The sequence below is a fragment of the Sapajus apella genome, unplaced genomic scaffold (genome assembly GCF_009761245.1).
Source record: "Sapajus apella isolate SASKATOON/1434 unplaced genomic scaffold, GSC_monkey_1.0 scaffold209, whole genome shotgun sequence".
Classification (NCBI taxonomy): domain Eukaryota; kingdom Metazoa; phylum Chordata; class Mammalia; order Primates; family Cebidae; genus Sapajus; species Sapajus apella.
Window position 1 is genome coordinate 207389 of NW_022437149.1, and position 25117 is coordinate 232505.

At 45.0% G+C, this 25117-nt stretch overlaps 1 protein-coding gene across 1 annotated transcript in view; it reads right to left on the minus strand.

Moving 5' to 3' along the window:
* Positions 1-20562, minus strand: part of A2ML1 (alpha-2-macroglobulin like 1) — a 59151-nt gene extending 38589 nt beyond the window's left edge. The window contains exons 1-9 of the mRNA XM_032270359.1: positions 20385-20562; positions 19868-20030; positions 10738-10790; positions 5650-5670; positions 4783-4942; positions 3988-4072; positions 3158-3284; positions 2293-2407; positions 1510-1619 (exon numbers count right to left, since the gene is read on the minus strand). Of these exons, the coding sequence (XP_032126250.1) occupies positions 1510-1619; positions 2293-2407; positions 3158-3284; positions 3988-4072; positions 4783-4942; positions 5650-5664 (612 nt within the window). The 5' untranslated portion in view covers positions 5665-5670; positions 10738-10790; positions 19868-20030; positions 20385-20562. The remainder of the gene's footprint in view (positions 1-1509; positions 1620-2292; positions 2408-3157; positions 3285-3987; positions 4073-4782; positions 4943-5649; positions 5671-10737; positions 10791-19867; positions 20031-20384) is intronic.
* Between the last annotated feature and the right edge of the window lie 4555 nt (positions 20563-25117).

Consider the following 25117-nt stretch of genomic DNA (forward strand, 5'->3'; position numbering starts at 1 on the left):
AAAAAAAAAAAAAAAAAAAAGTGATAACAGAATTTCTAAGAATACATTTCAGGAAAGTATCCTGAAAAAGATAAATGTGATTCAAGCATTTGAACTCGGATCTGTGAGGAACTGAAAAACAAACAGAAGTAACAGCCTGCAGCAGAGCTAGAGTTGCCCAGTGGCTAATGAAGCTTTAGGGTGCTTCATTTGCACAGGCTCCTTCAAAAATTCTGCGCACTACAGCCCAGAACTCCTGGACTCAAGCGATCCTCCCACCTCAGCCTCCCGAGTAGCTGGGACTACAGGCACGCGCCACCGCTCTTGGCTCTTTTTCTTAAAGAAAATCCCCTAGCCTCCCAAATTGTGTAATCCTTAGGCTCTAAAAACAATTTGCATCCACGCTTGGTCTAGAGAAAAGATAACTGAGAAATAAATGCATCTCTATATGTGCAATGTCACTGTGTGGACCAGTTGCACAAGAAGTAAAGAAAGATACATGCACCACTACACCCAGCTAAGTTTTGTATTTTTAGTATAGATGGGGTTTCATCATGTTGGCCAGGATGGTCTTGATCTCTTGACCTCGTGATCCACCTGCATCGGCTTCCCAAAGTGCTAGGATTACAGGTGTGAGCCAAATAAAAGTTAATTTTTAATTTATCTTTATTTTTTTGAGATGGTCTCGCTTTGTTGCCCAGGCTGGAGTACAGTGGCATGATCTTAGCTCGCTGCAGCCTCTGCCTCTGGGTTCAAGCAATTCTCATGCCTCAGACTCCTGAGAGGCTGGGATTACAGGTGTGTGCTACCATGCCTGGCTAATTTTTGTATTTTTAGTAGAGACGGGGTTTCGCCATGTTGGCCAGGCTGGCCTCGAACTCCCGGCCTCAAGTGATCTGCCCGCCTCAGCCTCCCAAAGTCCTAGGACGACAGACGTGAGTCACCGCACCCTGCTGGAAATTTTTAAATCTCTAAAGAAAATTGTTTAAAGAGTTATACATGGCTGTCAAGGAAAGTTTCATATTAACCTTGCCTAGAGGCAGGAGACCAGGCTGGATGATTTCTCTAGAAACCCTGCAGCTCTTAAATACAAAGATTTAGACATTAGAAAATGAGCCTCTGGCATTAGAAAGAACCCTAAGGTTGCATTAATATTCAAAGTGCTTCTCCTGTGGGATTAAGGGCAGCACAGCAGAGGGAGTGAAGAGTGTATACTCCAGAGGCGGGCTTCCTGGATTCGGTCATAGTTCCCACTTATCAGCTGTATAACCTGGGAAAAATCACTTAACCTCTGTTACCTGTCTCATTATCTGTAAAATGGGACCAATATAGTAAAGATTAAAGGGAATATGTGTAAAGTACTCAGAACAGCACTAAGTTAGCTATGTGGCTATGTACTCAGAACAGCACTAAGTTAGCTATGTGGCTATGTACTCAGAACAGCACTAAGTTAGCTGTATGGCTGCAGGAAGGAGGTAAAGTGGATGGTTATGCATTTTTTTGTCTAGGCAGAGATAAGTTTTAACATACCTTCCCACTGAAAGGGAAATTGGGGTGGTAAAAATTGTTGGTGTCTTCAAAGGTCATTGATCCCATTTCTGGAGAAATGTAGACATTCTGAGTGGCATTGGCCTCCACGCCTGCAGAGGGAAACCAGAGGTATAAAGATCTAGGCACCTGATATTCTCCTCTTTGTGTTTAATGTCAAGTCTCCGAGAGAATGGTGGCAGAGGGATGAAGCTGAATGTATTTCCGGCCAAAGATCCAAGCCAACTTCACCTCCCCAGGCTTGGAGAAGTAGGTGGTATTTCTTATAGATGGCAAATTGGGATCTGGCATTTCCCTGTGACTATGAACTAGGAACAAGGTACCACCCTAACACTGAAGAGGGTAGGTCTTGAATCCTTGGAATAGATCTGTCCTTGGGACCAGCCCTTTTTCTCTTTTCTTTTCTTTTTTTTTCTTTCTTTCTTTTTTTTTTTTTTTTTTTTTTGAGATAGAGTCTTGCTCTGTTTCCAGGCTAGAGTGCAGTGGCACAATCTTGGCTCACTGCAACCTCCGCCTCCCAGGTTCAAGCGATTATCCGGCCTCAGCTTCCCAAGTAGCTGGGACTATAGGCCCGTGCCACCATGCCCAGCTAATTTTTGTATTTTTAGTAAAGACAGGGTTTCACCATGTTGGCCAGGATGGTCTTGATCTCTTGACCTTGTGATCTGCCCGCCTCGGCCTCCCAAAGTGCTGGGATTACAGGCGTAAGCCACCGTGCCCGGCCTCTTTCTCTTTTCTTAATGAGCCAAGGAGTACCCTACTCACCTGTCCCTTCCTCCACCACAGTAGCCACAATATTGATTTCATGGCTGTACGCATATCCAGTGAGGTTAAAGGTGGCCATGTCCACAGGTGCTGAAAAGCATCCTGTTTTGTCAGTCTAGTGAGGCGATCAGAGACAGAGACAGAGAGCAGATGAGGAATCTAATGTCTACATCCATTTCTTAACGTACTGTAGAAGGAAATAATTTATCTCCACGCTTTAGTTTCTAATGTAGAAAAACTCTCCTATAACATGGAGTATGTACCTGCACATATGTAATCATGAAATGACTTCGAGGCTCCAAGATTTGGGAGAGGGAAAGATAAAGGACTTCAAAACCAGAAAATTGTATCTTACAGGGGTTGAGGTAAATTCCTTGGTTCCAAGGCAGAATCTGAAAGATTTCCTGTTTTGATTTTTGTTTTTTGTTTTTGAGACGGAGCCTCGTTCTGTCACCCAGGCTGGAGTACAATGGCGCGCTCTCAGCTCACGCAACCTCCGCCTCCCGGGCTCAAGCAATTCTCCTGCCTCAGCCTCCCAACTAGCTGGGATTATAGGTGTGCACCACCACACCTGGCTAGTTTTTGTATTTTTAAGTAGAGACCGGGTTTCACCATGTTGGTCAAGCTGGTCCTAAACCCCTGACCTCGTGATCCGCCCACCTCAGCCTCCCAAAGTGCTGGGATTACGGGCATGAGCCACCGCACCCAGCTAAGACTCCTCTTTTAGGGGAGTCTTTGTTCTTTGGAACTGGGATAATAATTCTGGGAAATGCTTTCTACTTTGGGTTGTTTACCACGTTCCTAGATTGGAGCTTTCTCTTTGGGACATGCGGATAGGTTCTTTTGTTACATGCCATTTACTCACCTGTCCAGAGAGGTTCCTGCATTTGTCAGGTAGCTGTTCCCGTCCCACCTCTCGATACCAGTAAGTATGTGCTTTCTGACACACAGATACCTGCACTGCCCCGAGCATGGGCTTTCCATAGGTGTACCTAACCAAGAAAAGCATGAGGAGTCAGAGTTGGGAAATTCCACTTGAGATCCCACTCTGTTCCCTCAAACACCACTTCTTCCTTCTTACACTCTCGCCTCTGAAAGAAAGCTCTGACAATCCAGGCCACTGCCCATGCCTATAATCCCAGCACTTCGGGAGATCGAGGCAGGCAGATCACTTGAACCCAAGAGGCAGAGCCATGATTGCGCTGCTGCACTCCAGCCTGGGTGACAGAGCGAGACTTCGTTGCAAAAAAAAAAAAAAAAAAATGTTCTTGGCCGGGCACAGTGGCTCACGCCTGTAATCCCAGCATTTTAGGAGGCCAAGGAGGGCAGATCATCTGAGGTCAGGAGTTTGAGACCAGCCTGACCAACATGACGAAATGCCTTCTCTACTAAAAATACGAAAATTAGCCTGGCATGGTGGTGCGTGCCTGTAATCTCAGCTACTGGGGAGGCTGAGGCAGGAGAATTGCTTGAACCCGGATCACGCCACCTCACTCCAGCCTGGGCGACAGAGCAAGACTCCGTCTCAAAAATAAAACAAATAAATAAATAATGTTCTTGGATAAGTCGTGACTCTGAATTACATAAAATACCCCAAGTTTTGGCCCAGCTGTAATCCCTCTCCCCGTGTCACTCCCTCATCATATCTCTTGATGCAGCTTTAATCTCCACCCCACCCCCAGCTCCTGCTCTTACCTACAACAGATTTTTACTAAGAAAGACTCCTGCACCGTTGATAACTCCTTGGGTTCCACCACTTCCACCTTGAACTTCGGCAGCACTGAAGAGAGTAAAAGGGGAAATGGAGAAAGAATTGGAGGAGGACTCACACAGGCAGTGACCAGAGGGGTGTAAACAGTGAGCATTAAATTAATGGATCTAATGAAGGAGGCTTTTTTTTTTTAAAGACGGGTTTCACCATGTTGGTCAGGCTGGTCTTGAACTCCCAACCTCAGGTGATCCGCCCGCCTTGGCCTCCAAAGTGCTTGGACTACAGGCGTGAGCCACTACGCCCGGCAAGGAGGCATTATTTAGGTAGAATGCTCCTGAAGTTACTAGCTGGTTTAGCACTGATTCAGAAATGAATAAATAATTATTTCCCAGAGTAGATTTTACTCTACCTTTGCTGATTTTTTTTTTTTTTTTTGAGACGGAGTTTTGCTCTTGTTACCCAGGCTGGAGTGCAATGGCGCAATCTCAGCTCACCGCAACCTCCACCTCCTGGATTCAGGCAATTCTCCTGCCTCAGCCTCCCGAGTAGCTGGGATTACAGGCGTGCGCCACCATGCCCAGCTGAATTTTTGTATTTTTAGTAGAGACGGGGTTTCACCATGTTGACCAGGATGGTCTCGATCTCTTGACCTCGTGATCCACCCGCCTCGGCCTCCCAAAGTGCTGGGATTACAGGCGTGAGCCACCGTGCCCGGCCCCTTTGCTGATTTTAAGACGAGATTATGCCCAATACTTTGGCCTGTCCATTCCCCCACATACCATATTCCTCCACACTGAAAGTGCCGAAGGTCTTGCCCTCAGCCACCGCCACGGTATAGGTGCCCAGCATTGCCTCTGGCGCCAGTTGGAAGGACAGGTCCACAATGCCTTGCTGGGGCACCACTTCCAGCCACTGTGCAATCCTGTTGCTGTTTGGATCCTGTCCAGTAGAGAAAGTGCATGATGTGCCCGCCTGCTTGCTTTCCAGTCTGCACCACAGAATGCAGGTAAAGAACCCCACCCATTGTGCATGACCCCTGTGGTCTGTGTCCAGGGACAGCAGACTGAGTCCTCTAAAGTGTTATCTCCAGTTTTAGAAAGTAGAACTTGGGATGTCATTTACAAAGAATGTTTACTCTGTTTCTGGTCCCTAGTAGGGGACAAGATTGAGGAAAGTGACTGTAAGGTACCTAAAACATGAGGAAATTGATTTAATGGAAAAATGGAGGAGATATTGTGGGGAAATCACTCTTTTAGATCCTTTCCTTTAAAACACTTCTCACAGGTGTTTGTGTTGTCAGGTACCTGCTGAGCATGTCTATGGCAAAGGCACATGACTTAGATTAAGGGTTGTACAGAACCAAGCCTAGTTAAGTCAGCTGGGCACAGAGAAGTTAGAGGAATAGAGAGCGGTGTAGTCATTACGGAGGCTGGCGTCCTGTCTACGGAAATTTAGGTGTGAGAGACCAGGAGGGCAGAGGCAAGAGAACAAGCACAGCTTAGGTGGATGTGGGTGCTCGGTGCTGGGCAGAGTCGTGGGGCTCTGGGCCCAGATCTCAGACTTGCTTCTCTCTTCAAGGTTTAGCATCAAATTCTCATTCTTCCTCTTCCACAACTGACAGAGAAGAGAAAGAAACTTCCACTTACCTGTAGTTCCACCATGGAGTACTGAAAAGGAAAACCAGATAATGCGGATTAAAGAGGGTTGATAGCAATAAGGTTCCTGACAGCAAAAGTTCACACAGAATTCTTCCTTTCTCTCTTGCCCGTTACTTCATTCTTCCTTTCTAAATGGCTCTTTTGTTCCCTGAAAAGAATAACAATGGGAGCACAGACTTCTTGGGAGGGAGACAAGGCAGGAGGAGAAGAAAGGAGTGGGCAGGAATCTCAAAGGAATTGCCAGTCTCCAAAAGATTTGAAGAGCTGGAGCGTCAGAGCAGTCCCAGCGCCCTCTGACTGAGCTCTTGCAAAACAAACATGCCCTAAAAGACGTATTAGCACCAGGGGGCTCCCCAATGTTTAAACCTCTTCTTGGTAGCCAATCGTCTCCTGGCCTCTTCCTCTACTATCTGAATGCTTGAATGCTTGTGGGCAGGAAACTTACTTTCTTTTTTTTTTTTTGAAACAGAGTTTCACTCTTGTTACCGAGGCCGGAGTGCAATGGCGCGATCTCAGCTCACCACAACCTCCGCCTCCCAGGTTCAAGCGATTCTCCTGCCTCAGCCTCCCCAGTAGCTGGGATTACAGGCATGCGCCACCACGCCAGGCTAATTTTGTATTTTTAGTAGAGACAGGGTTTCTCCATGTTGGTCAGGCTGGTCTCAAACTCCCGACCTCAGATAGATGATCCGTCCACCTTGGCCTCCCAAAATGCTGGGATTACAGGCGTGAGCCACCGCGCCTGGCCAGGAACCTTACTTTCAAGCATTGCAAATAATTATTTTAAAAATTGTTTGAAATAGTTCCACTGGAGAATCATGTATCAGCTTCTTCAAAACAGTAGCTGCTAAATGGTTGCGAAAACCATTAAGTTTGTGAGGAACTGGTCATTGTGCTTGCAATGTGATGAGATGGAAAGCAGGAATTTCGTTTTATCGGGAGAGGGTGCAGGACCATTTTGGACCTAACCGGGAGAGAATGAAATCAAGACAGTGCTTAATTTTTTGATTCTTGGGCCAAGTGCCATGTGATGCCAACCAGTGAAGAAGCTGAACCACTACATACAAGTATCAGCCTTGATATTAGGGATAATGGCAATTCTTCAAGAAAAGCCAAAAAACAAGGAGAGGTAGGATGAAGATGAGCTAGGACTTCCACAAACCTGGGCTGTACAAACATCAGGAGGAGAATATCACTAAGATTGATATCAAGGGCTGGGCACGGTGGCGCACACCTGCAATCCCAGCACTTTGGGAGGCCAAGGCGGGCAGATCACGAGGTCATGAGCTCAAGACCAGCCTGGCCAACATGGAGAAACCCCATCTCTACTTAAAATACAAAAAATTAGCTGGGTGTGGTGGCAGGTGCCTGTAATCCCAACTACTCAGGAGGCTGAGGCAGGAGAATCGCTTGAACCCGGGAGGCAGAGATTGCAGTGAGCCGAGATTGCACCACTGCACTCCAGCCTGGGTGACAGAGTGAGACTCTGTCTCAAAACGAAACAACAACAACAAAAAAATTGATATAGATGTCCATAAAATTCAAACAAAACAAAACAAAAACAAAAAAACGCTTTTTTAGGCCAGACACAGTGGCTCACACCTGTAATCCCAGCATTTTGGGAGGCTGAGGCGGGCGGGTCACCTAATGTGAGGAGTTCCAGACCACCCTGGCCAACATAGTGAAACCCCATCTCTACTAAAAATACAAAAATTAGCCAGACACGGTGGCACATGCCCGTAACCCCAGCTACTCTGGAGGCTGAGGCAGCAGAATCACTTGAACCCAGGAGGCGGAGGTCGGAGTGAACTGAGATCCCCTCACTGCACTCCAGCCTGGGCCATGCAGTGAAACTCTGTCTCAAAAAAAAAAAAAAAAAAAAAAGAAAGTAGCATTTTTGACTGGAAGTTGCCTGGAGTTTCTGAATAACTGAGTGTAGCAATCAAGTTAGACAGGGGCAGTTAATATCAGGCTTACTTTACTTGTTTGGGGATAAAATATTGTGCTGTGTAAATGAAACCGCCTTTGCAAAATTAAAACTGAGGAAATTATGACAGTGAAAGAAATCAGACCTAACCTACTCAATCTTGCTTCTAAGCGGTTCTAAGAGTCGTCCACTCATACCCCGACTACGCCCCCTGTCAGCAAGAAGAAGCCAGAGTAATCGACAGCCTTTTCCCATCTTCATAGCCCACGTCTTAAGATTAAGATGTTATAAAACCCAGAGGGAGGGACTGAAGCCACCCTAGCAAAATTATAACTCAGGAAATTATGGCAAAGTGAAAGAAGTTAGAGCTAACTAACTCCATCTTGCTTCTAACCCTTAAGCTGTCCTTGTTCATTCCTGGGCATACAACAGACTAACTTTGGGAAGGAATTCAGTTCATGGTTTGACTCTGAAACAAAATGGTTAATAGCCCTTTCCCAAAAAGTCCCCTTTGGTGCCTGGGGACCAGTCTGCCTTTGCAGGACTAACAGATTAGCTATAAGATTAGAAATTACAGTTTAGAGTCATGTAACCTCTGGCTCTAGGAGCCTGAACCTCCTCAAATGGCTCCTGGGGATAACATCAGTATTGTAAAACTTAAGATCAGTGCTTGAGATATTTTGCAGACCCTGCACTTGATGGATAAACTGACACCACCCAGACCAGTAATCTGGCTTAACCAGTTCTGCCATCCCACCCAGGAACAGAAAACAGCAAGAAAACCTCACTTTGACCCTGCATCTCCAATCAGCACTCCCTACTTCCCAAGCCCCTACTCGCCAAATTATCTTTAAAAGCTCTGACTTCTGAATACTCAGGGAGACTAATTTGAGTAACAGTAAAACTCCGGTCTCCCGCACAGCCGGCTCTGCATGAATTATTCTTTCTTCATTGCAATTCCCCTGTCTTGATAAATCGGCTCAGTCTAAGCAGCAGGCAAGGTGAACCCACTGGGCGGGTTACATAAACACAATTTTTATCCTCAGTTTCTTGGTAAAATTCCTTTTGTTAATCTCCATGTTTCAACTGAATCTGGAGGGAGGGCCTGGCTAGAGAAACGGAGTGAGGAGGAAGGAATTAGTTTACAAGAGAAAGAGAGCCTAACTATGGAAATCAGAACACCTGGAAGTAATCCCGCATCATTGGAGCAAAGGAAAGGTAACCCGACCGGGGTAGTTGATGAGATGAACCCCGAAGAGTAAGTGAGTCTACAATAGTGCTGGCTGCAGACGCGTTTTGAACCTGGCATGTCCTTGTTACGGCTACAGAGAAAACAATCTGTAAAGAAATAATTCCTGCCGGGCGTGGTGGCTCGTGCCTGTAATCCTAGCACTTTGGGAGGCCGAGGTGGGTGGATCACCTGAGGTCAGCAGTTCAAGACCAGCCTGGCCATCATGGTGAAACCCCATCTTTAAAAAAAAATAAAAAGAAATAAGTACTCAGGCCAGGTGCGGTGCCTCAGGCCTGTAATCCCAGCACTTTGGGGGAATGAAACGAGAGAGGCTAGGAGTTCAAGACCAGCCTGGGCAACAAGTGAGACCCCTCCCCCAATCTCTACAAAAAATAAAATAATTAGGCAGGGGTGGTAGTACACACCTATGGTGCCAGCTACTGGGGATACTGAGGTGGGAAGCTCACTTGAGCCCGAGGGGTCAAAGCTTCAGTGAGCCATGACCGTGCACTGCACTCCAGCCTGGGTGACAGAATGAGACCTTGTCTTAAAATTTAAAAAAAAAGAAAAAGGTGGTGGCAGGGGGTGATAAGAAATAAGTACTCAACATTATACTGAACTCCTGACAAAGAAGAGCTACAGGTGACGGGAAGGAGGAGTTAAAAGGAAATCTAAATTGGGAAAGACAAGCATCTAGGGCATTACTAATCAGTAACAAGCTAATAACTTCCCTGCACATAGGGAAAGGAAACAGCAGCTCTGAGAACATGAAGATGGAAAACGGAAATCATGCCTTCGCTTATGTTTATCTCTAAAAGTTTCATTTGAATACATGGGCTGTGACAGACGGAAGAGGAAGGAAGCAGGGGTGTCCGGGAGGTCGGTGTCTCAGAAGCATGTAGAAATGACATGTGTTCCAACTTGACATCAAACCTATTAAAAGGCTTATGATTCTAGGGATGGGGAGTCCAAGGACAAGCCAAGTATTCCCAAAATGTTGCTACATTTTAACCCTTGGCATATATTTATTTAATGTTTACTTAAGAGAAATTACCTACTTTATAAATTATTTTGCCTTGTAGAAACATAGTGGAAGCAGACATTCTCCTTTATCCCTTAAAAAATTTTTTTTAAAGTAAAGATAGGTTCTCACTTTGTTGCCCAGGCTGGTCTTGAACTCCTGGCTTCAAGAAATCTTTCCACCTCAGCCTCCCAAAGCTGTTGGGATTATGAGCATGAACCACCATATTTGGCCTTACTTCTTAGTATTTGAATTGCAATGTCACTTGTCAGTCCTGAAGAGAAGGTCTTGAAGTTTGTGAAAACTCTTAAAAATGACAGGGAGCCGGGCGTGGTAGCTCTTGCCTGTCATCCTAGCACTTTGTGAGCCCGAGATGGGTGGATCGCTTGAAGTAAGGAGTTTGAGGCCAGCCTGGCCATCATGGTGAAACCGTGTCTTTACTAAAAATACAAAAATTAGCCAGATGTGGTGGCAGGTACCTGTGATCCCAGCTACTTGGGAGGCTGAGGCAGGAGAATTGCTTGAACCCAGGAGGTGGAGGTTGTAGTGAGCCAAGGTTATGCCGTCGCACTCCAGCCTGGGTGACAGAGCGAGACTCTGTCTCAAAATAAATAAATAAATAAAATGACCAGGAGTGTGACCATCTTATCTCTCAGGAACCTGATGTGTAGATACTAGAGCTGAGAACCGGTCACCTCTGCTTATTCCTAGGCTGATTTAGGGTAGCTCTCTGAGGCTAGTCCAGCCCTTCCAGTCCCACACACAGCAGTCTCCAGCCCAGAGGGCCTCGCCTCGCCACGCCCCTGCAAGGGGGACTTCTGCCCTTGCAGAGAATCTCTTATCCTTTTCCCTATTCTCCCGCAGTCCGCACCACGCCTTTCCCTCCTCCCTACTCACCTTGTCATTCACTGGAACAAAGTTGCTGTCCAGGGTGACAATACGGAAATACACTGGAAGCAAACAGACACCATTAACAAAGGGGCTTTTTCCTAGCTTGATTTTTTTTTTTTTTTTTTTGAGACAGGGTCTCACTCTGTCACCCAGGTTGGAGTGCAGTGGCACAACCATGGCTCACTGCAGCCTCAAACTCCTGGGCTCAAGTGATTCTCCCACCCCAGCCTCTGGAATAGCTGGGACCACCGGCAGGTGCCACCACACCTGGCTTTTTGTACAGACGGGGTTTTGCCATGTTGGCCAGGCTGGTCTCAAACTCCTGACCTCAGGTGATGCATCTGCCTCAGCCTCCCAAAGTGCTAGGATTACAGGTGTGAGCCACCATGCCCAGCCTTCTGCTCAGAATCTTTCCCCCATCCCTCCTCCTTCCTTACACAGGCTCTGAGTCAGCAAAACCCCAACAGGTTCTACTTTTTCACAAAACCAACTCTGAGAGTGAGGTAAAGCCCAAACACAGACCTGGAGCTCCGGAGGCAGAGCAAGAGGCAGAACAGAATCCTCCATTGACCGCCCTCCTCATCCCCCATAGGAACACCAAACTGAACAACTGTCCACACAAAACAGCACCATCATAAGAACCAAAAATCAGTTGAGTGATCACAGGTCCTGGTTTTAACTTCATATCACTGCAAGAGGCATGGAAGAGGGTAGGAAAGACACACTGGAATTGTTGACACAGCCCGCCCCATCCCCCAGCAGTGGCTGTGTGGTACAGAGACAGAATCTATGAACTTGAGGGAGGGAGAGCACAGTGAGTGTGGGGACTTTGCATCAGAACGCGGTGCTGCCCAATCACAGGGGAAAGTGCCCAGGGCAGAGCTCATCCAGCGCCCATAGAGGGAGCATTTAGACCAGCCTTCGCCAGGGGTGAATTGCCCGTCCCATCTATGGAAACTGACTTCCAGTTAGGCCCTGGGGCTCTGAAGAGTCAGCAGTGATCGCTGGGCTGTACGCGACACGGGCTTTGGGTGAGACTCAGAGACACACTGGCTTCCAGTGACTCAGCACATTCTCAGCTGTGGTGACTATGAGGAGAGACTCCTTCCACTTGAGAAAAGGAGAGGGAAGAGTTAAGGGGACTTTGTCTTGCAGCTTCGGTACCAGCTCAGCCACAGTGGGAAGAGCACCAAGCAGGCCCTTGGGGTCCCCAGTTACAGTCCATGGCTCTTCAATGGCATTTCTGGACCTGCTGTTTGTCAGAGGAGAGCTCACTGCCCTGAAAAGAGAATCCCAGGCCAGGCACCACTGACCACAAGCTGACCAAGGGTCCTCAGGCCTCGAGCGAACACTGGCAGTACCCAGCCAGAACTCGCCATGGCCTGGAGTAGTGGTGGCCACGGGGAGAGACTCCTCTGTCTGTGGAAAGGAGAAGGAAGTGTGGGAAGGACTTTGTCTTGTGGCTTGGGTGCCAGCTCTGCTCCAGTAAAACACACCACCAGGTAGATTCCTAAGGTTTCTGACTCCATGCCCTGGCTGGCAGATAACATCTCTGGACCTGCCCAGGGTCAAGGGGAAGTCACCACCATGAAGGGAAGGACACAAGCCCGCCCCATCCCCCAGCAGTGGCTGGCTTTGACATCTGCTGACTTTAGAGTTCTAGGCCCTTGAGCAAACATAGGCAGTAGCCAGGTACCCGTTACCACAGGCCTTGAGTGAGACCCAGTACAGTGCTGGCTTGTCCCAATGGTGGTGGCCACAGGGTTGCTTGTGTCACCACTCTCTCGGCTCCAGGCAAGTCAGCACAAAGAGAGAGACTCTGTTTTGGAGAAAGTAAGGGAAGGGAACAATAGTCTCCACCTGGTAATGTGGAATTCTTCCAGATCTTATCCAATACCATCAAGGAGGTACCTTTATTAGACTTCAAGAGCCACAGAGATACTGGACATGGGGTCCCCTTAATGAAGATACACTGCAGAGTCCAAAAACTTAGATTCCAATACCCAAGTACCTTCAAATACCTGGAAAGCCTACCCAGGAAGGACAGGTACAAGCAAGCCCAGACTGCAAAGACTCCAATAAATACCTAACTCTTCAATAACCGGACACCAATGAACATCCACATCAAGACCATCCTGGAAAACATTATCTCACCAAATGAACTACATGAGGCACCAGGAACCAATCCTAAAGAAGCAAAGATACATGATCTTTCAGATTTAGAATTCAAAATCTCTGTTTTGAGGAAACTCAACAAGATTCTAGGTAACACAGAGAAGGAATTCAGAATCCTTGCAGTTAAAGTTAACGAAGAGATTGAATAATATTGAAAAATCAAGCAGAAATCCTGGAGCTGAAAAAATCAATTAACATATGAACAAGCGCATTAAAATGTCTTAACAGTAGAATAGATCACGTAGAAGAAAGAATGAGTGAGCTTGAAGAGAGGCTTTTTAGAAATACACAGTCAGGCTGGGTGTGGTGGCTTACACTTGTAATCCCACCACTTTGGGAGACCAGGGTGGGCAGATCACCTCAAGTCAGGAGTTTAATACTGACATGGCCAATATGGTCAAACCCTGTCTCTACTAAAAGTACAAAAATACCTAGGCCATAGTGGCATGTGCCTGTAATCCCAGCTACTTAGGAGGCTAATGCAGGAGAATCAATTGAACCCGGGAGGCGGAGATTGTAGTGAGCTGAGATCACACCCCTGTACTCCAGCCTGGGAGACAGAGGGAGACCCTGTCTCAAAAAAAAAAAAAAAAAAAAAAAAAAAAAAAAAACCAGCATGGCCAAGATGGTGGTGAAACCCTGTCTCTATTAAAAATACAAAAATTAGAGTGTGGTGCCTCATGCCTATAATTCCAGCACTTTGAGGGGCCGAGGTAGGTGGATCATCTGAGGTCAGGAGTTTGAAACCAGCCTGGCCAATGTGGTAAAACCCCATCTCTACTAAAATACAATAATTAGCTGGGCGTGGTGGTGGATGCCTGTAATCCCAGCTACTTGGGAGGCTGAGGCAGGAGAATCACGTGAACCTAAGAGACAGAGGTTATAGTGAGCTGAGATTGTGCCACTGCATTCCATCCTGGATGACAGAGTGAAACTCCGTCTCAAAACAAACAAACAAATAAAAATACTCAATCAAGGGAGAAAAAAGAATAAAGCATGCCCACAAAATCTAAAAAAATGGTCTCAAAAGGGCAAATCTAAGAGGTCTTGACTTTAAAGAGGAGGGAGAGAGAGAGAATGAGATGGGAAGTTTATTCAAAGTGAAAATAACAGAGAACTTTCCAAACCTAGAGAAACTTATTATTGTTGTTGTTGTTATTATTTGAGACAGGCTCACTCTGTTGCCCAGGCTGGAGTGCAATGGCATCTTAGCTCACTGCAACCTCTGCCTCTCAGGTTCAGGCAATTCCCCTGCCTCCGCCTCCCAAGTATCTGGTATTACAGGCACCCGCCACCACGCCCAGCTAATTTTGTTTTTTTAGTAGAGACTGGGTTTTGCCATGTTGGCCAGGCTGGTCTCTAACTACTCACTTCCGGTGATCTGCCTGCCTTGGCCTCCCAAACTGGGATTACAAGTGTGAGCCACCAAGCCCAGCAGAGTAAGATATCAATATTAAGTAAAAGATGATAGAGCACCAAGCAGATTTAACCCAAATAAGTCAACCTCAAAACATTTAATAATCAAACTCCCAAACATCAAGGATTAAAAAAAAAAAAAACCCTAAAGCAGCAAGAGGACAGGCACAGTGGCTTATGTGTGTTATCCCAGCACTTTGGGAGGCCGAAGCGGGCAGATCTCTTGAGGTCAGGAGTTGGAGACCAGCCTGGACAACATGGAGAAACTCCATCTCTAGTAAAAATACAGAATTATCTGGGCATGGTGGTAATCCCGGCTACTCAGGAAGCTGAAGCAGGAGAATCACTTGAACCCAGAAGGCAGAGGTTGCAGTGAGCCAAGTTCACCCCATTGCACTCCAGTCTGAGCAAGAGTGAGACTCCATCTCAAAAAACAAAACAAAACAAACAAACAAAAATAAAAATTAGCCAGCATGGTGGCGCACGCCTGTACTCCCAGCTACTCTGAAGGCTGAAGCACAAGAATCGCTGGAACGCAGAAGGCAGAGGTTGCAGTGAGCCGAGATCCCACCACTGCAATCCAGAGCCTGGGCAACAAAGGGAGACTCTGTCTCAAAAATAAAATTCAGTAGCATTTCTATATGCCAACAGGGAACAATCTGAAAAAGAAATCAAGAAAGATAATCCCATTTACAATAGCTATAAATAAAATAAAATACCTAGGAATAAACTTTACCAAAGAAGTGAAAGATCTCAATAATAAAAACTACAAAATATTGATGAAAAAAACTGAAGAGGACACACAAAAAATGAAAAGAGATTTTGTGTTCCTGGATTGGAAGAACTGATATTGTTAAAATTCCGTACTACATAAGGCAATCTACAGATTGAATGCACTTCCTATCAGAATACCAATGACATTCTCCACAGAAATTCTACAGCCTAAATTTTACGATTTCTTTAAGAAACAATCCTAAAATTTATATGGAACCACAAAAGACCTAGAATAGCCAAATCTATTCTGAACAAAAAGAACAAAACTAGAGGAATCACATAGTAACCAAAACAGCATAGTATGGCATAAAAACAGACACACAGACCAATGGAACAGAATAGAGAACTCAGAAACAAATCCACACATCTACAGTGAACTCATTTTTGACAAAGGTGACAAGAGCATACATGGGGAAAGGGCAGACTCTTCAACAAATCATGCTGGAAAAACTGGATATCCATACGCAGAAGAATGAAACTAGACCCCCATCTCTCTCCACATAGAAAAATGAAGTCAAAATGGATTAAAGATTTAAATATGGTACCTCAATCTATGAAAATATTATACTATAAGAAAACCTTGGGGAAACTCTCCAGGACATTGGTCTGGGCACAGATTTCTTGAGTAATACCCAACAAGCACAGGAAACCAAAGCAAAAATGGACAAATGGGATCACGTCAAGTTAAAAAGCTTCTGTACAGCAAAGGAAACAATCAACAAAGAGACAACCCACAAAATGAAAGAAAATATTTGCTTAAGTCTTTAATCCATCTGGAGTTAATTTTAGTGTAAGGTGTCAGGAAGGGGTCCAATTTCTGCTTTCTGCACATGGCTAGCCAGTTTTCCCAACACCGTTTATTAAACAGGGAATCCTTTCCCCATTGCTTGTTTTTGTCTGGTTTGCCAAAGATCAGATGGTTGTAGATATGTTGTGTTGCCTCCGAGACCTCTGTTCTGTTCCATTGGTCTATATCTCTGTTTTGGTACCAGTACCATGCTGTTTTGATTACTTAAACATAAGACCTAATACCATAAAAACCCTAGAAGAAAATCTAGGCAAAACCATTCAGGATGTAGGCGTAGGCAAGGACTTCATGACCAAAACACCAAAAGCATTGGCAACAAAAGCCAAAATAGACAAATGGGACCTACTCAAACTCCACAGCTTCTGCACGGCAAAAGAAACAGTCATTAGAGTGAATCGGCAACCAACAGAATGGGAAAAAATTTTTGCAATTTACCCATCTGACAAAGGGCTGATATCCAGAATTTACAAAGAACTAAAACAGATTTACAAGAAAAAAACAAACAAGCCCATTCAAAAGTGGGCAAAGGATATGAACAGATACTTTACAAAAGAAGACATACATGAGGCCAACAAACATATGAAAAAATGCTCATCATCACTGGTCATCAGAGAAATGCAAATCAAAACTACATTGAGACACCATCTCATGCAAATTAGAATGGCGATCATGAAAAAATCTGGAGACAACAGATGCTGGAGAAGATGTGGAGAAATAGGAACACTTTTACACTGTTGGTGGGAGTGTAAATTAGTTCAACCATTGTGGAAGACAGTGTGGTGATTCCTCAAGGACCTAGAAATAGAAATTCCATTTGACCCAGCAATCCCATTACTGGGTATATATCCAAAGGATTATAAATCGTTCTACTATAAGGACATGTGCACACGAATGTTCATTGCAGCACTGTTTACAGTAGCAAAGACCTGGAACCAACCCAAATGCCCATCGATGATAGACTGGACAGGGAAAATGTGGCACACGTACACCATGGAATATTATGCAGCCATCAAAAACAATGAGTTCGTGTCCTTTGTAGGGACTTGGATGAACCTGGAAAACATCATTCTCAGCAAACTGACACAAGAGCAGAAAATCAAACACCACATGTTCTCACTCATAGGTGAGTGTTGAACAATGAGAACACATGGACACAGGGAGGGGAGCACTACACACTGGGGTATGTTGGGGGGAAATAGGGGAGGGACAGCGGGGGGTGGGGAGTTGGGGAGAGAGAGCATGGGGAGAAATGCCAGATATAGGTGATGGGGAGGAAGGCAGCAATTCACACTGCCACGTGTGTACCTATGCAACAATCTTGCATTTTCTTCACATGTACCCCAAAATTCTAAAATGCAATAAAATAAATTTTTTTTTTTTGAGACGGAGTTTCACTCTTGTTACCCAGGGTGGAGTGCAATGGCGCGATCTCGGCTCACCGCAACCTCCGTCTCCTAGGTTCAAGCAATTCTCCTGCCTCAGCCTCCCGAGTAGCTGGGACTATAGGCGTGCGCCACCCTGCCCAGCTAATTTTTGTATTTTTAGTAGAGATGGGGTTTCACCATGTTGACCAGGATGGTCTTGATCTCTTGACCTCGTGATCCACCCGCCTCGGCCTCCCAAAGTGCTGGGATTACAGGCTTGAGCCACCGCGCCCGGCCTGCAATAAAATAAATTTTTTAAAAAAAGAAAATATTTGCAAACTAACCATCTGACAAGGGGTTAATAACCAGAATACATAGGAGCTCAAACAACTCTATAGGAAAACATCCAGAAATCAGATTAAAGAATGGACAAAAAGATCTGAACAGACGTTTCTCAAAGAAAATATACAAATGGCAAACAGGTATATAAAAAGGGTGCTCAAATCATTGACTATCAGAGAAATGTAATTCAAAACTACAAGATGTCATCTCACCCCAGTTAAAATGGCTTTTTTGGCCGAGCGTGGTGGCTCACGCCTGTAATCCAAGCACTTTGGAGGCCAAGGTGGACAGATCACCTGAGGTCGGGAGTTCAAGACCAGCCTGACCAACATGGTGAAATCCTGTCTTTAAAAAATTAAAAAAATTTTTTAAAAAAAGGCTTTTTTTCTAAAAGACAAACAATAATAAATGCTGGTGAGAATGTACAGAAAAAGAGAACGCTTATATAGTGTTGGTGGGAATGTAAATTAGTACAACCACTATGAAGAACAGCTTGGAGTTTTCTGAAAAAAACTAAAAACAGAGCTGCCATATGATCCAGCAATCCCACTGCTAAGCATATATCCAAAAGAAAGGAAATCAGTATATCACAGAGATATCTGCACTCCCATGTTTACTGCAGCAGTATTCACAATAGCCGAGATATGGAAGCAACCTCGGTGTCTATGAACAGATGATAAAAAATTGATTTAAAAAATGTGGTACACATACACAATGGAGTACTATTCAAAAAGAATGAGATAAAAAAGAATGAAATCCTGTCCTTTGCAACAGCATGGATGGAACGAGAGGTCATTATGTTAAGTGAAATAAACCAGACACAGAAAGACATAACTTTGCATGTTCTCACTTATTTGTGGAAACTAAAAATTAAAATAATTGAACTCATGGAGATAGAGAATAGAATGATAATTTTAAGGTGTGTGGAAACAATAAGGTAAAAGGAGAAAAATTTCTTTTAAAAGGAGAGAGACAACAGAATGATGGTTACCAGATGCTGGGAAGAGTAGGGGTGGGCAGGGTGAGAAGTGGGAGTGGGAATGGTTAGTGGATACAAAAATATAGTTAGATAGAATGAATAAAATCTAGGGATCTAGTAGTTTTTAGCACAACAGGGTGACTACAGTCAATAATAATTTATTGCACATTTAAAAATTACTCAGAGAGGCCGGGCGCCATAGTTCACGCCTGTAATCCCAGCACTTTGGGAGGCCGAGGCAAGCGGATCACGAGGTCGAGATCAAGACCATCCTGGCCAACATGGTAAAACCCCGTCTCTATTAAAAAGACAACAATTAGCTGGACATGGTGGCGTGCACCTGCAGTCCCAGTTACTCCAGAGACTGAGGCGGGAGAATCGCTTGAACCCAGGAAGTGGAGGTTGCAGTGAGCCGAGGTAGCGCCACTGCACTCCAGCCTGGTGACAGAGCAAGACTCCATCTCAAGAGAAAAAAAAATTACTCAAAGAGTATAATTGGATTTTTTGTAATACAAGAAAATGATAAATGCTTCAGGTGATGGATACCCTGATGTGTGATTATACATTGCATGTGTGTATCAAAATATCTCATCTACTCCATAAATATATACACACCAGCCATGTACCCACACAAATTTTAAATTAAAAAAAAAAAAAAACCCAGCCAGGCGCTGTGGCTCACGCCTGTAATCCTAGCACTTTGGGAGGCCGAGGTGGGTGGATCACCTGAGGTCAGGAGTTCAAGACCAGCCTGGCCATCATGGTGAAACCCCATCTTTAACAAAAAAAATAAATTAAAAATAAATAAATTAATTAAAAAAAAAAAAACCCAAACAGTTTCTCTTCAGGGCGCCTGACTCTTAAATCTCAGAATGAAGTGTCCCTATAAGGAAGAATGAACAAATACAAAAAAAAAAAAAAAAAAAAAAAAAACCAGAAAAACAGGAGCTCAAGCCAAATGCCCTCAGTGTTTTCTTAGCCATGTACAAGCAGATTGTTGTACGGCCCAGCAACCCAATTATACTTTCCAAATGCTATTCCAGAAGAAATGTGTACTTTTGTTTTAGATACACACACACAGTAGCAGCCCCCACCTACTTCTCTTGTTTGCATAGCACGGCATGTGCCATGCAAACACTCGTAACACTGAATCCCCCGATTTTCCTGTCTTCTGCACTCCTTGTCTCCTAAACCTGCCATAAACCACCAATCCCCTCTGCCCCTGTGCACCGCGGTTTCCCCCGCTTTTCAGTCTAACTCCAAATAGGTGCCCCTTACCTTGCTGCCCTGGGGTGTAGATGGGTTTGTCAGTCTGTACAAAGGTGCCACTCCCCTGCCTCTGAATTAGAACCTTTTTCTTCTCCTCAAAGCTGATGTTATTTCCAACTCCGGACACCCGGATTGTGGCCACTTCTTCTGTGCCATCAGCAGGAGGTGGTACCTGGCCAAGAAAGGGGACCTCTGGGGAGGAGTAAGGGACTCGGGGAACAGAATCAGCTGGTCTCCACCCAACAGCGAGTAAAAGGAAAGAGCTGAGTTAGAAGCAGGTAGCAAGGATAGAGACATAAGACAAATTACCAGGAAAAAGAATTAAGGTCAGGCAGGAACTAAAGGGAGAAATCCAAGGTCAAGGAAATTGTGGGTGAGTTATAGCCAGGGACTGAAGTTGAGAAAAGATAGGTTTAGAGGCTGTGGCAAAAGATACCAGAAATTATACCTAAAGTCAGACTATAGTGAGCCTAGGGAAGAGAATAGGCAAGTAAGGGATTCAAGATAGGGCTGAGTCTGTGCTTACGAGAAAGGAGATGCAATGTAAGTGCCTCTTCTTCAATCCAGAGTGTTCTAGCAACTTCTGGGTCTTGTCTTTGGTCTCCAGAGTAACTGTAAATTTAACATCATAGTACCCAGGGCTCAGATCCAAACAAACCTTCTGAACGGAGGGGAAGTTAAGCTGGGCTGGTAATGTCACCAGGTAGTTTCTATTAAAGGAACAGAAAGATTTAGAGCAATAAGGATTCATTCACTTGAGGAAAAATTAAGCACTCTCCTAAGTGCTCAGCATGTAGCAGTGAATTAGACCAAGTCCCTGCCTTCCTTATTCTCCCCATTTTCTACAAGAAGCAGATAAGCAACAACTCAGTTCACAGCCTTAAACCGCCACCATCAGGAGGCCCTCACCCAGAACATATACCTAGCACACCAAGGAGGAAATTAGGTGTATTTCAGAAAACAGGAGGCCAGGCGTGGTGGCTCATGCCTGTAATCCCAGCACTCTGGGAGGCCAAGGCAGGTGGATCACCTGAGGTCAGGAGTTTGAGACCAGCCTGGCCAACATGGTGAAACTCCATCTCTACCAAAAATATAAAAATTACCTGGGCGTGGTGCCACATGCCTGGAATCCCAACTACTTGGGAGACAGAGGCAGTAGAATCCCTTGAACCAGGGAGTCGGAGGTTGCAGTCAGCTGAGATTGCACCACTGCACTCCAGCCTGGTAACTGAGCAAGACTTCATCTCAAAAGAAAAAAAAAAACAAAACAAGCCAAAACAAAAACAAACAGGATACATTTTAATATTTATCTTTTTTTTTTTTTTTGTATTTTTAGTAGAGATGGGGTTTCACCATATTGTCCAGTCTGGTCTTGAACTTCCGACCTCGCGATCCATCTGCCTCAGCCTCCTAAAGTGCTGGGATTACAGGTGTGAACCACCATGCTTGGCCATATTTAGCATTTTTAAAGCTTTCTCTTCATGCCTCAGCCTTCCTCTCTTGGTAAAGGATCAATGGAACCAAAGAGGAGAAAAAAGTAGGAGGAAATTAAGATAAATCAAAGTTTATCTACCCATCTCCATATAAATGTTTGAGAAAGTTAGGCAAAGAAGCCACTGCCCTAAAGCAATTCTGACACCAAGCACTCACGGGAGTTCTTCTGCAATGGCTGGCAATAGGGCCAGCATTCCTAGAAGGAGCTGAGCCCACATCTTTGTGGGCGAGACAGATTTTCCAGGGTCAGGGGCCAGAGATCTGCTCTGTGTAGCTTTATATACTAACCCCAGGTAGGGTGTGCAGCCATGACTGATGCTGTAGTCAGTCACCCCTGGCACTTTGGATTAGGTGGTGGACCAGGGCAGGGCCACTATTCACTTCTTTAAAGTTGTTTCTCCCTGGAACATTCATACTGGTTCAGCCAGTTTTGGGGGAAAACCAGAACTGAGTATTCACAATGGTAAAGCTCTCGGAACATATTTGGAACTCCTCCCTTTTTTTCTGGTTTCATTCCAAATTCCTATTCTTATTTGATGTCCTTATTTTCTTTTATTACTCAATTAAGGCGTAGTTGGGAACAAAGGTAGGAGAACAGTATCAATAGAAAAGCAGTAGATGTGGCTGGGCGAGGTGGCTCACGTCTGTAATCCCAGCACTTTAGGAGGCTGAGGCGGGTGGATCATGAGGTCAGGAGCTGAAGACCAGCCTGGCCAACACAGCGAAACCCATCTTTACTAAAAATACAGAAAAGAAAAATTAGCCGGGCATGGTGGTGGGTGCCTGTGGTCCCAGCTACTTGGGAGGCTGAGGCAGGAGAAGATGGAGGTTGATGGTGGAGGTTGTGGAGAGCTGATATTGCACCACTGCACTCCAGCCTGGGCAACACATCGAGACTGTCTCAGAGAAAAAAAAAAAAAAAAAGAAGAAGAAGAAGAAAAGCAATAAACTTCTATCGAATTGGGAATTTAAAAAAATTAATACTACTCAGCATTGTTGTGACTGTATGGAAACAGGCACACATAGAGTCCTAGAGGAAATAGAGTGTGGATGACCTTTCTCATGGCAATTTCGCAATACACATCAAAGCCTTTAAGATTTGCCTATTCTTTGACTCAGCAACTCCTGGTCTGGAAATGTTTCTTAATGAGGAGAAAAAGGACAGCATGCATGTATGCAAAAATATACCTACGTTGAGTTTCTTCACACTGTTCTTTCTTTTTTTCTTTTCTTTCTTTCTTTATTTTCTATGTTTATTTTTTTTTGAGATAGAGTCTCGCTTCGTCACTGAGGCTGGAGTGCGGTGGCACAATCTCAGCCCACTGCCGCCTTGACCTCCTGGGCTCAAGAGATCCTCCTACCTCAGCCTGGGAGCACAGCCTGGGTAGCTGAGACCACAGCTGGGCGACAACGCTCCTGGCTAATTTTTTTGTATTTTTAATAGCGATGAGATTTCACCATGTTGCCCAGGCTGGTCTTGAACTCCTGAGCTTCAATGACCACCTCAGCCTCTCAAAGTGCTGGGATTATAGGCATGAGCCACCACACCAGGCTCACTGCGTCTTTATGATGGTAATACTTAGAAGTCACCTAAAATATAAATTAGTCTAAGTGTGGTGGCTCACGCCTATAGTCCCAGCATTTTGGGAGTCAGAAGCTGGAGGATCGCTTAAGCCCAAGAGTTGGAGACCAGCCTGGGTATGAGACCCCGTCTTGTAACCACCCAAGGAATTCACCTTGCCTGCTGCCTAGACATAGGTGATTTATCAAGACAGGGGAATTGAAATGGTGAAAGAGTAATTCCCACAGAGCCGGCTGCGCAGAAGACCGGAGTTTTATTATTAATCAAATCAATCTCCTTGAGCATTCAGGGATTAGAGTTTTTTAAGATAATTTGGCTTGGGAAGTGGGGCGTGCTGCTTGGTCAGGTTGAAGATGGAATCACAGAGCGTCAAAGTTGGGTTTTCTTAATGCCTTTTGTTCCTGGGTGCGATGGCAGAACTGGCTGGGCTAGATTATTGGTCTGTGTGGTGTCAACTGATCCATTGAGTTCAGCGTCTGCAAAATAACTCAATTACTGATTTTAGGTTTTACAACAGTGATGTTATTCCCAGGAGCAATTTGGGGAGGTTCAGACTCTTGGAGCCAGAGGCTACATGACCCCTAAACTGTAACTTCTTATCTTGTAGCTAATTTGTGAGTCCTGCAAAGACAGATTGGACCCCAGGCAAGAAGGGGGTCTTTTCGGGAAAGGGCTGTTATCAATTTTGTTTCAGAGTCAAACCATGAACCGAATTTTTTCCCAAAGTTAGTTTAGCCTACACCCAGGACTAAACAAGGACAGCTTAAGGGTTAGAAGCAAGATGGAGTCAGTTAGGTCTGATTTCTTTCACTGTCACAATTTCCTCAGTTATAATTTTGCAAAGTCAGTTTCAGTATATGCAAAACATTTCTTTATTTTTATTTTTATTATTACTTTTTTTTAAATAAAAGATGGGGTTTCACCATGATGGCCAGGATGGTCTTGAACTCCTGACCTCAGGTGATCCACCCACCTCGGCCTCCCAAAGTGCTAGGATTACAGGCGTGAGCCGCAGCGCCCGGCCAAAACATTTCTTTAAAATTAGCTGGGTGTGGTGGGACATGCCTGTAGTCCCAGCTACTCTGGAGGCTGAGATGGTAGGATTACTTCAGCCCAGGGGTTCAAGGCAGCAGTGAGCCATGATTGCACCACTGCACTCCAGCCCGGGCAACAGTGAGACAGTGAGAACTTAATAAAATAAAATAAAATAAAATAAAAGTGAGGATGTTCTCTGGGACCAATGACCAACCTATATCCAACCACCTTAAATAAAAAAGTGTTTCTGGTAACTCGAATGGATCCAAAAGGAGGAATGAGTTTGTGGAACCAGAGTAACTCGAAAGACTTTATAGCTTGGGATTAGAGACTTGGTGCAGCCAGAGGTCTCTCCTCCCAGTCTTTCTCTCTGCGTACTTGTCTCTGATTGGCTCCTTTTCTCCTCAAGCCTCGGGAGGATGGCAGCTGGGAGCCCTCAAGCCATATTCGTTCAGTTCCATGACCCCAACTGACAGAATTTTTCACCGATGTTACAGAAATTCCTGAAAAAGGACTGTTCCTCCTTCTCTCACTGGCTCACCTCTGATTCAGTCACTGTAGCCAGAGGATATGATAGGCAGGGCCTGGGTCATTCTCCCACGTACAGAGGCTAGGGAAATGGGGTACTGTGATTGGCTACCCTTTTAGAACCACGTGGAGTTGGGAAAGGGAAATTATTCAAATAAATCACTACAATAGGAAATGTTTTGGTGTAAAGAGCTGGAAAAATAAAACATTAAGTCTATTACAATGCCCAATAATGAGATTGGGTGAATAAACTTTCATGTTAATAGAAAGCAATCTGCAGCCATTAAAAATAATATTTTCATGATAAGGGGAATTATTTGCAATACTAATCTAAAGGGGTTGAGGCCGGATTTGGTGGCTCACACCTGTAATCCCAGCACTTTGGGAGACTGAGGTGAGTGGGTCACCTGAGGCCAGGAGTTTCAGAACAGCCTGGTCAACATGGTGAAACCCTGTCTCTACCAAAAATACAAAAATTAGCCAGGTGTGGTGGTGGGCACCTGTAATCCCAGCTACTCAGGAGGCTGAAGCAGGAGAATCACTTGAACTGGGGAGGCAGAGGCTGCATTAAGCCGAGATTGCACCTTTGCACTCCAGCCTCGGCAACAAGGTGAAACTCC